Source organism: Oryza sativa, chromosome 5 (genome assembly GCF_034140825.1).
Source record: "Oryza sativa Japonica Group chromosome 5, ASM3414082v1".
Classification (NCBI taxonomy): Eukaryota; Viridiplantae; Streptophyta; class Magnoliopsida; order Poales; family Poaceae; genus Oryza; species Oryza sativa.
Window position 1 is genome coordinate 23,086,651 of NC_089039.1, and position 14,861 is coordinate 23,101,511.

General features: G+C 45.2%; 3 protein-coding genes across 4 annotated transcripts; all 3 read left to right on the forward strand.

Annotated features, from left to right (window-relative positions):
* Positions 1-1,429: 1,429 nt before the first annotated feature.
* On the forward strand, positions 1,430-5,103 carry LOC4339059 (uncharacterized). Its single transcript, XM_015783260.3, has 3 exons — positions 1,430-2,773; positions 3,786-3,896; positions 4,701-5,103. The coding sequence occupies exons 1-2, from the start codon at positions 1,516-1,518 to the stop codon at positions 3,863-3,865; spliced, it is 1,338 nt and encodes a 445-aa protein (XP_015638746.1). The 5' UTR covers positions 1,430-1,515; the 3' UTR covers positions 3,866-3,896; positions 4,701-5,103.
* A 477-nt stretch (positions 5,104-5,580) lies between these two features.
* LOC4339060 (uncharacterized) lies at positions 5,581-9,149 on the forward strand. Its single transcript, XM_015783552.3, has 3 exons — positions 5,581-6,801; positions 7,641-7,751; positions 8,835-9,149. Exons 1-2 carry the CDS (start codon positions 5,622-5,624, stop codon positions 7,718-7,720), a joined length of 1,260 nt encoding a protein of 419 aa, XP_015639038.1. The 5' UTR covers positions 5,581-5,621; the 3' UTR covers positions 7,721-7,751; positions 8,835-9,149.
* Positions 9,150-10,976: 1,827 nt separating this feature from the next.
* On the forward strand, positions 10,977-14,278 carry LOC107281069 (uncharacterized). Of its 2 annotated transcripts, XM_066310844.1 has the most exons (3): positions 10,977-12,178; positions 13,279-13,359; positions 13,837-14,278. In XM_066310844.1, exons 1-2 carry the CDS (start codon positions 11,524-11,526, stop codon positions 13,341-13,343), a joined length of 720 nt encoding a protein of 239 aa, XP_066166941.1. In that variant the 5' UTR covers positions 10,977-11,523; the 3' UTR covers positions 13,344-13,359; positions 13,837-14,278. The 2 variants fall into 2 exon arrangements, with proteins under 2 accessions (XP_066166941.1, XP_066166942.1); XM_066310845.1 differs by having other exon boundaries at positions 10,992-12,178; positions 13,279-14,278.
* The last annotated feature ends 583 nt before the right edge of the window (positions 14,279-14,861 follow it).

The following is a 14,861-nucleotide window of genomic DNA, read 5'->3' on the forward strand; positions in this document are numbered from 1 at the left end:
AGCGATGAAGAGGAGGTTCATCCCCTAGTCGATGACTGAGTTTATGGCCATGCAGAGGGGATGGGGCCGACAGGGGTCGGTGGTGGCCGGTGGGGGTGGGGGGAGGGGGCGTCCTTCCTGTGTAGCTCCTAACAAGATATTGTGAACATCGACACGGGTGGAAGTTGCAGAAAGGCAATGGCCCCTACGTGGATCTGGAAGTGGCGTTACTCCTGTTCATCAGTGACTATGGGTGATGAAGGCTTGGGCAGCAGCAGTTACCCGCCTTGGTGGAGTAGAAAGGAATTGCACCATCCCGGCGTGGATTTGGAACAGTCGACGACCACCGGAGAGGAGGAATAAACTAGATCTGGATTGATACATTTTCGCAATTTTTTTATGTTCCAGCCAATATATTTGGATTTTTCTTCGTGTTGAATCGAAGTATTGCAATGGATACTTTGATGGTGTTTCATATTTCTTGCATATTTGGGATGTTTCAACGGGTTGAAGTTTGATGTTTCATCCATGAAAATGAAATGTTTCAATGGTATTTCAACTATGTTTCACAAATATTATAGTGGTCAAATATTTGTTATGGTGAAACAATGTCCGATTTTCTTTAAAAATCAGACGCCCGATTTGTAATCGTCTTGTCTAATCAGCTTAGGGGCAGTGAGTGAGAGAGAGAGAGAGAGAGAGAGATGATGGGCTGGTTTGGTTTGAGGCCTAAATTAGGCTTACCAATATTTGACAATTTCAATAGTGCTTAGTGTTTATTTGGTTTGAAGCCAAATTTTGACATGCCTAAGAAAATAGGTTATTTCAATAGTGAACTTAGGCTATTTTGACTTCAATCCAAACATAACTTTACCTTACCAAAATTAGCCATATCAAAACTTGCCAAAATTTGGCATTGATAAAATTTGGTAAGGCCTATTTAGGCCACAAACCAAACCAACCCGATATCTTTGATGTGGACGCCTTAAGCTATTCAGCTGGGCCGTGAACCCACGGCAACTTGTGGGCTGTAGGCCCATATGACCAAGCGGAGCCCAAGAATATTTTTGGCGGGAAACTTTGTGACGTACGATCGGCTCGTCGGCAGCGCAGGCACAGGCGATAGTCAGTTCAACTTCAAACGTTCAGGTTCGCTCAAAAAACTTCAAACGTTCAAAACAATCGCTTCGCTTTCCACCGGTTTCCCCTCCCGTTCAAAACAATCGCTTCGCTTTTCGCTCTACTCGTACGATCGTTCCAAATAGAGGAATTTTTTCGAAAGCCCGGACCTCGTGAACCAACTCCACCCATGGACTACTATAACTGACAAGTGGGACCCAGAAAAGCTGTTCTCACTGCACCCCCGTACAACAAGTCCACCACGCAACCAACAGATGACCATCGCTGCGTGCACCGAGTCCACATGAACCGTGTCTCCTCTCAATTTCTCATCCTCCCTTTCTCTCTCTTTCTCTCTCTCTCGCAATTTTTCCCCATCACCACAGCACCACTAGACGACAAGACGCCGTGGCGGCCATGATGCAGCTCCGGCACCTCCTTGGTCTCTCCGGCGAGGTCTCTGGCCGCCTCCGCCGCTCCCACTCGACGGCCGCCTCGCGACCCGCGTGGGCCATGATGGCCGACATGGGGTTGGTCCACACGGAGCAAGAACCGCCGGAGCCAATCACGACCGCGACCTTCTGCCTCGCCTCGCCACCGCGCGTCTCCCAGCTCGTCGTCCCCATCCGCTTCATCGTGTCCCTCGCTGTCCCCGTCGACGACGGCAGCAAGGGGGAGGTCATCTCCCGCGGCACCATCTGCGCGGCGAACAGCGGCGGCCTCTTCCTCGTCCGCACCGCGCTCGAGCTAGTCCAAGTTCCTGCCCATGGCGGAAACCCCGTCTTCATCCCCAGGCCCAAGGATGACACCTGGCCGCCGCTCCCTGGCCTCAAGTCCGACACCAAAGTCGTCCGCGTCGTCTGCAACCCTCTCACCGGCGGCGAGCTGCTCCCCCTCCCGGAGGAGGACCCTGACACCGGCGACACGGGCGGTACTTGGCGCTTTGTCAAGCCCGGCTTCCTCACCCAAGCCGACCGCGGCGACGGGCCGCCTGATCGATACGCGGTGGCGGAGATCAGAGGCGAGGATTCCATCATGCACCGATTCCTCTCGGAGACGGGGAGGTGGGACGCGACGCCGGGCTTCTCGTCCGCGATCCCCGCGGCGCGTCCAGCGATCACCGCGGACCATCCGGTGGTGAGCTTCGGAGGCCGGATGTGGTGGATCGACCTGGCCTGGGGCGCCGTCTCCGTCGACCCGTTCGCGGCCGAGCCGGACTTCCGCTTCGTCGAGCTGCCGAGCGGCAGCGTGCTGCCCGCCGCCGACGCGATAAGCTTCGAGAGGCGGCGGCTGCAGGAGGCGCCGCTGAGCAGGTACCGGCGCGTCGGGGTCAGCGAGGGGAGGCTGCGCTACGTCGAGGTGTCCGAGGCGTCGCCGTTCGTGCTCAGCTGCTTCACGCTCGACGACGAAGGCGGCAGCGGCTGGACTCTGGAGCACAGAGTGGCGCTCGGCCGGCTCTGGTCGGAGCCATTGCAGGAGACACCGCGGATCGGTGCTCTCGATCCGCTGAAAGCTAGTGTGGTGTACCTCATGATCGGCGAGGATGGTAGGCACGTTGTCGGGGTGGACTTGGAGAAGGGGGTGATGATCGGGAGCTGTCTGCTGGAGCATCCCATCGGGCTGACACCCTGCGTGCTCCCGCCATGGCTTGAAACAAGCCGGATCCCTTCTACAGGTGTTTGATCTACTAAGCATTTTTCCTTCTCTCTGTATGTGTGTGTGTGTTTTTTTTTCAGTGGCTCTTGTTACTATGTTAGTGCATCCATGTTTATCACTGCCTGATTTTTGCTAAAAATGGGCGTCGTAACTATTTTTGCTGTTTGCTGCTAACTCGCGTGAATGTTCGAGTAATGCATTTGGGCTTTGGCAGGGGTTGGTTAGTTCTTCTAAGCCTCCTGTTGTAAGTTGCTACAGGTTATAGCTCATTTTCATCCATAGGCTTAAATGTTATTATAGGTATATTTTGTGAATTCAGATTTACAATGTTCTACATTTGCTTCCATCGTTTTGTAATTCGGAGTTGCAATGCAATAAAAATGATGTTTGATGTCTAATATTTGCTTTGCAGTTTTCTAACTTAATTCGGATTATGTTTCTGAACTCCATATTCTGCATCAAGTTTTCCTTAATTTCTATGTCTCTACTAGTCTAATGCAGTACTATTGAAATGTTACTTTGAAATGGTGCCGCGTAGCTGCCCTCAAAGTGGTGCCACTGCTATGTTAAGCTGAGTAAATCCTCCCTGATAGGACTTACACTTCTAGTAAATTGACTATAGCAGTGATAATCATCGACAAATATCAGCACCAGAACTTAGTATTTCCCAGAAGAATCTCACATGTTGCTGTCATTGGAGAGGAATGCCTGTTATGTAGCACTTCCTCCGTTTCAGGTTATAAGACTTTCTAGCATTGTCCACATTCATATAGATGTTAATGAAACTAGGCACACGTATATGTCTTGATTCATTAACATATATATGAATATGGGCAATGCTAGAAAGTCTTATAACCTGAAAACTTAGGTAGTAACAGTTATTATTTGTTCATGTAGTTAATGCCCAAGTGTTTTGATGCAATGTTCATTGCCACGTTTTTTTCAATTATTGGATACATACATTGTTCTTGTCACTATCATGGCTATGCTATTATTGTCTCTTGATTAAATTCTTGTATACATGATTGCAGGAACCCTTTCGAGCAAGAAGACCAATGCTGAAAGTAAGAGTTTGGGAGACATGCTGGTTCGTGTAGATAGAGGCTGTTAAAAATGAAGCGTACTTGCTAATTCATCTTTTGGTATTTTTCTCTTCCTAACTCATGTGCTTGTGTACCCTTGTTATATCCACTACTTGTCATATTTCATCAGTCCTTCCGGATCTCTCATATATTAGTTGCAGTCATTCAATAGGTTACTTTTAAGAAACAACTCGCTCATAGTCTGTTCAGTCCAATTCTACCATGTGGATAAGTCTCTCGTGGTTGACTAATACTTGGATGCTATTGATGTTACTAATCTTGTATTTTTTGTTTGAATTCTTTGGTGTTTATGAATGATACTAGTTACATCTGTCTGCCTCCTTATGATGGTGTTACCATTTCTAAAGCTTATACTCGAATTGTCACGGAGTACTTGTTCTGCTCATACATCTTTATTGCCGAATGTTGCTGCTGCTGAGAATTGCTGCTTCGGTAAAGGACAATCACTCCTATCAGAACAAGCAGACATGAACTATCTCAAACCTAAAAGTTTCTCAGAATCTTCATGTTGATGTGTCTTTTACTATGCTGAAATATTTGTAACTAGTCGATCAAGATTCAAGAGTAGACTGAACTACTAAAGTATGTTGCATCTTGCATGCTACTTTACTAGTTACTAGTACTATATTATCAGGCTGTAATTTGTGCTGTAGCCTGTAGTCAAGACTTAAGTCATGCAATGCTTCACGCTTGACTGATAGCTTAGGTACAAAACCAAATGGATGTTCTGGTTTCAGTGTTACTTTTGGTTAACCACCAAAACTGGCGATTGTTCATTTCACTTGTTCTGTGCTATTCTCTGTTTGTGAGATAGGGAGACTGATGTTTACTCATTGATTGCAGGTTCCTTGAAATTTACTGGTAGAGATCCAGAGATTCCCTTTGATGGTAGCAGTTTCTTCAAGTACCTGAACTCTCATTTTGGGGATGCTGGGAGAAGTTTGGGTTTTGCTGTGCATCTGGACTTTGCTGGTGCTACCTGTTGAATTTTGAGGGTTTTGATGCGAGAAATTTGAGTTTGTTGGGCTTTACTGATGGAACTTTGTGTCCCTCATTTGACAAATTATGGCAAACGTTTTGCAACTTCTCCTTGCTGTATGTGCTATGAACCATGTTTACTTTATTCAGTGATAGACTTGGTTCGATTGACAATTGAAGTCTGAATGGCAGTCAAGAAAATCTGTAGAATGTTTACGTGCAACACATTATGGTTCTCTTCTCTGTAAAATTATGGTAGCTTGCATCATGCATGTGCTCCTTAGTTATGAGTACTACTGTGTGTTCTCATCTTCAATCTTGACAGATTGCTTGCTGATGGCGAAAAATAGAACCCCACATTATAACAGAAGTTGGTTTTGGCTGAGTTTAGTTTCAAACTTTTTCGTCAAACTTTTAACTTTTTCATCACATCAAAACTTTTTTACACACACAAACTTTCAACTTTTTTGTCACATCGTTTCAATTTTAACTAAACTTTTAATTTTGACGTGAACTAAACACACGCTTTATTGCGAAAGCTAGAAGAATCCATGACATATTGACATTGGTCTTCCTGCACTGCACCCATAGATTAATCACTGACAAATGGGCCCCAAGATTTCCTCGTAGAAGAATCGCACGGTCATTTTCTCCACGCAACCAACGGATCATCGCTGCGCGCACCGAGTCCACATGCACCGGCTCTGACAAATTGCAAAAGCATCCTCTCAATTTCTAATCCTCCGTCCTCTCCCTCTCCTCTCCCAAGTCCCCACCGCCGCCACGATGCAGCTCCGGCGACTCCTTGCTCTCTCCGGTGAGGTCTCCGGCCGCCTCCGCCGCCGCTCCCACTCGACGTTCGCCTCTCCCTCGCGTCCTGCGTGGGCCATGGTGGTCAGCGAGCCGCAAGAGGAGGCGCCGGAGCTACGCGCGACCTTCCGCCTCGCAGAGCCCCCGCGTGCCTCCCAACTCCTCGTCCCCTACGACGCCATCCGTCCCCGCGGTAGCCAGGGCCCCCTTTGTGCCGCCGCCGAGGAAGCGACCAGCGAGGACGGCCTGCTCCTCCTCCGCGCCATTGTTGCGCATGGCGCCTGCGCCTGCGCCCACGCGACGGCTCCCAACCTCCCCGCTTCGTCTCGGCCTCCGGGCCAGAGGAGCGTCGCTCGCGTCGTCTGCAACCCTCTCACCGGCCAGCTGCTCCGCCTCCCGGACATCGACGGTGCAAGCAGCGAGGTTTCGCCCGGTCTGATGGGCTACGCCGGCTTGCTCACCCAAGCCGACGGCGGCGACGGGCCGCCCGACAGGTACGCGGTGGCCGAGGTCAGCTGCGACGACTTCGTCATGCACCGATTCCTCTCGGAGACGGGGAGGTGGGACGCGATGCCGGGATTCCTGTCCCCGCTGCCGGCCGCGCGCCCGATCGTCGTGGACCAGCCGGTGGTGGCTTTCGGCGGCCGGCTGTGGTGGATCGACCTCGCCTGGGGCGCCGTCTCCGTCGACCCGTTCGCCGACGAGCCCGATTTCCGATTCGTCGAGCTGCCGAGGGGCAGAGTGCTGCCTTCATCCAACGAGATGAGCTTCGAGAGGCGACGACGGAAGAAGGTGCTGAGCACGCACCGGCGCGTCGGGGTCAGCGAGGGGACGCTGCGCTACGTCGAGGTGTCCGGAGTGGAGCAGTTCGTGGTCAGGTCCTACGTGCTCGACGACGATGGCAGCAGCTGGACGATGGAGCAGAGCACAGCGCTGCGGGCGCAAGGGGCGCCCTTCCCGGGGATGCCAGGCATCGCTTGCATCGATCCGGTTAACGCCGACGTCGTGTACATCATGGTCGGGAGCGGGCTCGTTTTGGGAGTGGATATGGAGAGGGGGATGGGGTTTGGGCTTTCTGTGCTGGATGAGCCTGCCTGGCCGACACCCTGCGTGCTCCCGCCGTGGCTTGAATCAACCCGGATCCCTTCTTCTACAGGTGTTTGATCAACTAAGCATTTTTTCTTCTCATGTGGTTATCTGTTCTGCACTTCCCATCTAACTAAAAATGTCTGAATTTTATTAAAAATGGATGCCATAACGATTTTCCTGTTCGCTGCTAACGCGCCTGAATTTTCATGTAACACGTTTGGGCTTATACAGGTGTTGGTCAGTGTAGTTCCTCTAAGCATCCTATTGCAATTTGATACAGATTATATCTCATTAGGGTCCCTGGCTTAAATCTTATTACTGTTATCCACTGAGTTTCTAATTTATAGTGTTCTACAATTGCTTCCATCTTTATGTAATTCGGACTAATGCAATAAAAAGGATGTTTGATGCTAACTGTTTGCTTTTCAGGTTACTAAATTGACTGGTGAATTCTATTCAGATTTTGTTTGTGAACTCCAAATTTTGCATCTAGTTTACCTTAATTTCTATCTTTCTCTACTAGTCTAATGCAGTACTATTGAAAATGTTCCATTGAAGTGATCCTGCATAGCTGCCCTCAAAGTGGTGCCACCGCTAGGTTAAGCAGAGTCAATCCTCTCTGATAGGGCTTGCACTTCTAGTAAATTGACTATACCAGTGATAATCATCGACATATATCAGCACCAGAACTTGGTATTTCCCAGAAGAATCTCGCATATTGTGGTCTTGGAGAGGAATGTCTGTTGTGTAACACTTGTTATTTTGTTCATATAGTTAATGCCCAGGTGTTTTGATGCAATGTTCATTACCATGTCTTTTGCAATTATTGGATATATACGCATATTGTTTCTTGTCACTATCATGGCTGTGTTACTACTGTTCAAATTCTTGTATACATGATTGCAGAAACCCTTTTGAGCAAGAAGACCAATGTTGAAAGGAAGTCTTTGGCAGACATGCTGGTTCGTGTAGATAGATGCTGTTAAAAATGAAGCACACTGGCTAATTCATCTATTGGTATTTTCTCTTCTAACTCATGTGTTTGTGTACCCTTGTTTTATCCACTATTTGTCATATTTCATTGCTCCTTCCGGATCTCTCATATTAGTTGCAGGCTTTTTTTTTACGGGTATTAGTTGCAGGCTTGCAGCTAATGCAATAGGTTACTTTTGAGAAACAACTTGCTCATAATCTGTTAGTTATTACATCGTCAGTCCAATGCTATCGTGTGGATGAGTCTATCATGGTTGACCAATACTTCGATGCTATCGATGTTCCTAATCTTTTTTTTTCTGAATTCGTTGGAGTTTATGAATGATACTAGGTACATTTGTCTACCTCCTTATAATGGTGTTACCATTTCTAGAGCTTATACTCAAATTGTTGTGGAGTACTTGATTTGCTCATACATCCTTATTCCCAAATGTTAGTGCTGCTGAGAATAGCTGCTTAAGCTTAAATGCCACAGGTTGCCTGGCCAGCTGGCATTACCATCAGGATGAATCATGTTCTTTTTGTCCTACAATATTGTGGCCAACTTATGAAGTCAGAAATTCTGCTTGCTAACATGTATATATCACTATCTGCTCTAATTTCTTTTAATTTATCCATATAGAGAATGCATATGTTCCAGGGAACAATAATTGACAATTCATTTTTTTTATTTCATACTTTCTAAAGGAACACATAAAAAAGGCCTTGTATCTGTACAAAAATTGTTGATTTTGTTTCCTTTTTATTCTGACTAAACTCTAAAAGACGATGTTTACTTGTGTTCACACGATAACATGCATACGGTGTTTATTAGTGGTCTCTCTCTATTGCCATGCAAGTAAATTTGATGACATGGAGGAAAGAGAAAGGAGTATGGTTGTTATGTATGACAACGGCTCAGAGTCGACTCTTAGCATTTACTAGAGCAAATTTTGTTGCATGGTGGTGAAAGAAAGGAAATAAAAGTAAGAAAAAATATTTTGATACATTAATGATTAGAGACCATATTGTCTCTAACTGTTGTAGGATGCTAATCTCTAAATAACGTAGAGCTCATATCCGACTCTACCTTTGTACATGCCCTAATGTTTTCCGTTTACTTTCCAGGGTTCATAATCTAAATGCAAGTGCTATGATCAATTAAGATGTTAATGGTGGTAATTGCTGAACTCTTTTTTTTTGTGAAAATCTGGGGAATGAAGAAGTTTGGTTTGTTTGTCTTTGCTGATAAAATCAGTTAAGTCTTATTTTGGTGAGGTTGTGGGAGTTTCGCCATTTCAGTGCTCCGACTTGTTGGTCGTTCCATCAGAATGATTCGGTTCAATCAGCATGTAATGGCTACTATAAAGTACAAACAGCTTGCATGGCATCAGTTCTGTTACTTTGTAAGCATATTATGGATGGCTTCGCATCTCTTGTGCAAATGCTTGGCCTTAATATTTTTTTTCTTTTATCCTAGATCCTTTATGACTCCTCGCAAAGAACTTGAATTTAAAATGGAATTGTACATCCCAGTTGTTTCAAATTTGCCAGAATTTTTATTTGATAGACTTGGTGAAATTTTTTTTATGGCCTTCTGTATTTTCTTTTTGAGCGAATTTTGGGCCTGTTTGGGAAACAGGTACTTACAATAAGTCCCTGTCACATCGAACGTTTGGACACTAATTTGGAGTATTAAACATACACTAATTATAAAACCCATTCCATAACCTTGGACTAATTCGTGAGACGAATCTTTTGAGTCTAATTACGCCATAATTTGACAATGTGATGGTAAAGTAAACTTTTCATAATTATGGATTAATTAGGTTTAAAAAATTCGTCTCGCAGATTAGCTCTTATTTATGAAATTAGTTTTTTTATTAGTCTATATTTAATACTCTAAATTAGCGTCCAAACATCCGATGTGACATGGATTAAAAAGTTTTAGGGCCTGTTTGGTTTCTAGAGACTTATTCCAAGTCCCTGTCACATCGGATGTTTGGACACTAATTTAGAGTATTAAACATACACTAATTACAAAATCCAGTCCATAACCTTGGACTAATTCGCGAGACGAATCTTTTGAGTCTAATTACGCCATGATTTTGACAATGTGATGCTACAGTAAACTTTTGATAATTATGGATTAATTAGGCTTAAAAAATTCGTCTCGCGGATTAGCTCTCATTTATGAAATTAGTTTTTTTACTAGTCTAGGTTTAATACTCTAAATTAGCGTCCAAACATCCGATGTGACATAGGCTAAAAAGTTTTAGCCCCATCTAAACACCCCCTAGTCCCATCTAAACACCCGCTTTATGGTCTTCTGTAATTCCGACAAGTTGTCCGAGCCTGTGAAGTGAGTTCGTGCCAGCCCATGGACCCTTGCTTGTACTAGACCCAACCAGCCCATCATAAGACAGTTTTGGCGGGAAAACCGGTGGAGTCAGACCTTGTGAACAACCAATGGGAAACACGCAACACCGCCATTAGACATGACTGGGCATTCAAACCTTCAAACACGGCACCTCTTCGCCTTTCCGCTAAAAGACAAAGATGCTTTCCCCTCGCTGTTTTACTTCCGTTGTACTACTACATACTTGCTCGTTTTAAAAAAAATTATACTACCTCCATCTTAAAATAAGTACAGTCATAAGTTTCAGCTCTCAAATTTGATCATTCGTTTTATTTAAAAAAAATTTATAATTAGCATTTTTGTTGTTATAAGATAATAAAACATAAATAGTACTTTACTCGTAACATATGTTTTTAATTTTTTTTAAATAAGACGAACGGTCAAAGTTAGGCGCGGAAAACTATGGCTGCACTTATTTTGGGACGGAGGAAGTAATTGGTTGTAAGACATAATACTCTAATCTAAACAGAGATATCTCTAAATTTGTAGTATTAGGATTTGTCATATCCAATTTTTTTCCGTCATGTTTGGTAGAATAGATCCGTGGTACTTTCCGTATGCGGTTCGTATGCTCTACCATAATAACATTATCATTATTATAAACACTGATACGCGAGATAATAGAAAAGTGAGACCACGTAGGACGTAGGAGTACTAGTGAATGTTAAGCATCCTCACCCTCCGCATACACCACCTGTAGAACAAGTGGGTCCATGTTCAACCCCAGTAGAACAGTCCCACTCCCACGGTCCAGGCAAAACCAACGGATCATCACTGCGCGCACCGAGTCCACATGCACCGGCTCTGTCGAAATTGCAAAAGCAACGGATCCTCTCCCAATTTCTCATCCTCCGTCCTCCCCTCTCCCCCACTCTTCACTCCCCACCGCCGCCACCATGCAGCTCCGCCGCCTCCTTGGTCTCTCCGGTGAGGTCTCCGGCCGCCTCCGCCGCTCCCACTCGACGGTCGCCTCTCCCTCGCGCCCTGCGTGGGCCATGATAGACATCGCGCGGCAGGACCCGCCGGAGCTACACGCGACCTCCCGCATCGCCGAGCCCCCGTGCGCCTCCCAACTCTTCTTCCCCTTGGGCGTCCTCTCTCCCCGCGGCCGCCACGGCCCCGGCGCTCACGCAAAGCAAGTCCCCCCCCTTCGCCGGCTTCATCGACAGAGCGACCAGCGACGGCTTCCTCCTCCGCGGGGTGTACGAGAACGACGTCGCCCGCGTCGTCTGCAACCCGCTCACCGGCCAGCTGTTCCGCCTCCCGGACATCGGCGGCGCGAGAAGCGAGGCCTCGCCCGGCGGCGCGGCGGGGCTCCTCACCCAGGCCGATCGCGGGGACGGGCACGGGCCGCCTGATCGGTACGCGGTGATCGAGGTCGGCGTCAACGGCCACGTCATGCACCGTTTCCTCTCGGAGACGGGGAGGTGGGAGGCGATGCCGAGCTTCTTCTCCTCGCTGCCGTTCGGGCGTTCCACTATCATCGACCACCCACCGGTGGCGTTCGGCGGGCGGATGTGGTGGATCGACCTGGGCTGGGGCGCCGTCTCATTCGACCCGTTCGCCGACGAGCCGGACTTCCGCATCGTCGCGCTGCCGACCGGCAGCGTGCTGCCCGCCGAGGCGTCGGGCTTCGCGACGCGACGGAAGCTGAGGCTGAGCAGGTATCGGCGAGTCGGGGTCAGCGACGGGAGGCTGCGCTACGTCGAGGTGCCCGCGTCGGCCGGGGCCGAGCCGTTCGAGCTAAACTCCTTCGTTCTCGACGAAGCGGGCAACCGCTGGACGCTGGTGTCCAGCGGGGAGCCCTTGGCTGACGGGAGACAGCTCTGCCCGGACGGAAGCCACATCTTCGCGGAGGCGCCGTTCATCTGTTGCATCGATCCGCTTAAAGGCAACGTCGTGTACCTCATGGCCGGTCCAGGCAACCAGGTGGTTATCGGCGTGGACATGGAGACGGGGTTGGTGACTGGGGCCACTCTGTTAGACCAACTCAACTGGCTGACACCCTGCTTGCTCCCGCCGTGGCTTGGATCATGCCAGATTCCTTCTTCAGGTAATCACTTGTACTTGCTTGTTTGATTGTTTCTTTCAAAATGTGATTATGTACTCTGCAGTTCGCTTCTCGATCTTGTTTACCCAAGTTAGTACATCCACATGTTTATTGTTTTAATTTTGTTAAAATGGATATCATAGAGATTCTTCCTGTTTGCTAAGGCGTGTGTTTCTCAAGGAAGGCATATTGGGCCTTGGTCACTGCCTCCGAGTCTCCCATGGGAATTTATTAGAGATTGTAGCTCATTAACGTTCCTGACTTAAGCTTATTGGAGTTATTTGTTAGATACCATACCACTAACGAATTCTCACATACAAGTTCTCACTACAATTTAATCCAATCCTATTAGAGTTATTTGTTAGATACCACTAGCGATACCACTAATGAATTCTTACTACAATTTAACTGGATATAGATGAATACACATACAAGTTCTGTTGATCCGACTGGATCGAGCCACCTATGCCAGTATGCCTACACCTCCGCATAATCCAGTTCTTCGCTAGCTTCATTTGGGAATTTGCTACCAAGTACCAACTAAAATGTTCCTGTCTAAAATTAGTTATCTGTTGTTTGTGAATGGTAATTTGCTACCAACTTGAGGGTTTCAATGTAAAATCTGTTACCTTACCTGCTATTTGTGATTTTTAAATTTACTTGTCCAAAATTTTCTTCCATCTCTATGTAAAGTCAAGCTTAAAAAGGTTGGGGTGTTTGATTGGCCTCAAGTATTTATTATAGTTAGCAATGTTAATGTTGGCAAAATATCACTTACAAGTTCATTGCCCTTTGATTTTCTCAGGTATAAGATTGTCATTTATGTTAAAACAATTATATTTGTGTTCTGTTAATAGTAACATAGAGATGACTTCTAAAAAGCCTGCCAGTTTCATTGACTAAATTATCGTGTGCAGAGCAGGCAAATTGGCTTGTTTTTTTAGACAGATCACAGGGAGGTGAAATGCCCACCTGGATGAATATATTACTTCAAACCAAACGATCTTACACAAATCGACTTGTTATAACTCATTTGTCTTGATATTGCAACTTTTGGCTATTGCTTATTTCTTTGTGCTTAAATTCAATGGATAACCTTTCAGGCAAGAACAATGTGAAAAATGAGGCGTTGGCTGAAATTCTGGTTCGTTCAGACAGAGCCAAGTAGATACAAAGTTTTCCAGGTTTAGTACTTTACTTCCCCAGCAGTCCTAGTTTATTTCATTATTAGATGTATCTCAATAAGGTGCATTGTTATTTTCTCAACTAGCAAGCATGGTTAAGTGCAGGAACAATACCATGAAAACTTTCAAGGGTTTTTCATGAAGAGTATCATGAAACAAAGTAGGGCAAGGAAAGACATAGCATCATGGTTAAGTGCATGAAGAGTATTATCAAAAGTATTACTCTTCATGATACTAAGGAGGGGCTTAAGGGTGCCTATGTCTTTCTTTATTCTATTTTTTTTCAATTATCCTAAAAATATTATTGGCCATAATTGCAAATGATATTTTAGTTTTTCCGAAGTAATACAGAATAATTGTCATTATCCAAACAAATTATCCTCGTATGATTATTCATGTGTCCATAGTTTCCCCTTTTTTCAGGGTTTTAAATCCTTGTATGATTATTCAAGTGTCCATAATTTCCCCCTTTTTCAGGTTTTTAAGATTAAGAGACAGGCGTTTTGATGGATTAGGAAACTGATTTTGGTAGTTGTCGAACTCTCTTTTTGGGAAGATTTGGAGACAGGAGTTTCTTCAGTTTTTGGGAAGATATGAACTCTCTTTTGGGGGAAAATTCTGACTGTTTCTTCAGTTTTTGGGAGCTTTTTCTGCAGACCTGTTATTTGTATTAGAATGGCAATTCAATCAGCGTGTGATAACCGTCACAGGACAGCATATATGTTTAACTGCAAGTCAGTAACGTCCTTTCTATGGATAGGCCTATGCATGTTTTGTACCTTGTGACAAATCTAATTAGGGAGCCCTTATTCGTCCTGTTCTGCAAGTTAACTGTGATTGTATTGTTTCATCAACAGAACAGTATATGCATTGGTCGAATATGGAAGACGAAATATCTATGCTCTTACGTTCCAATGTATTACACTAATTTGTTACTAGTAGGCAGTGTATGTATGACAAATCAATCTATGAGATGACTTGTTTGAACAATCCAAACTGAAACAATCTTCGAGAGAATGCTGTTAGAAATGCGAGTTTGTTGGGCTTTATACTGTGGTATTGATTAACTTTGTGGCCCTGGTTTTGAGAAATACTAACGGGAACGATTTGCAACTTCTCCTTGCAGTGCGTGACACTGTTTTATTAATACAGTGAAATGACTTGATTCGATCGATAATTGAACTTTGGAGTAGAAAATAGAAACAAATAGAAAATATTGGTTTTGTGGTGGACGTTTATTTTCTTATGTTTTTGGGTGCAAAACATGTACTCCCTCCATTTCCATGTTTAACTTTAATCGTCCATTTTATTTAATTTTTTCATAATCAATATTTTTATTGTTATTAGATGATAAAACATAAATAATTTGACTAAACATTTTTAAATAAGACGATTAAGTTGAACATAGAAATTTATAATTGCACTTAAAATGAGACAGAGAGAGTAAATTTTAATAATAATAATAATAATAATAATAATAATAATATCTTTATCGATTATTA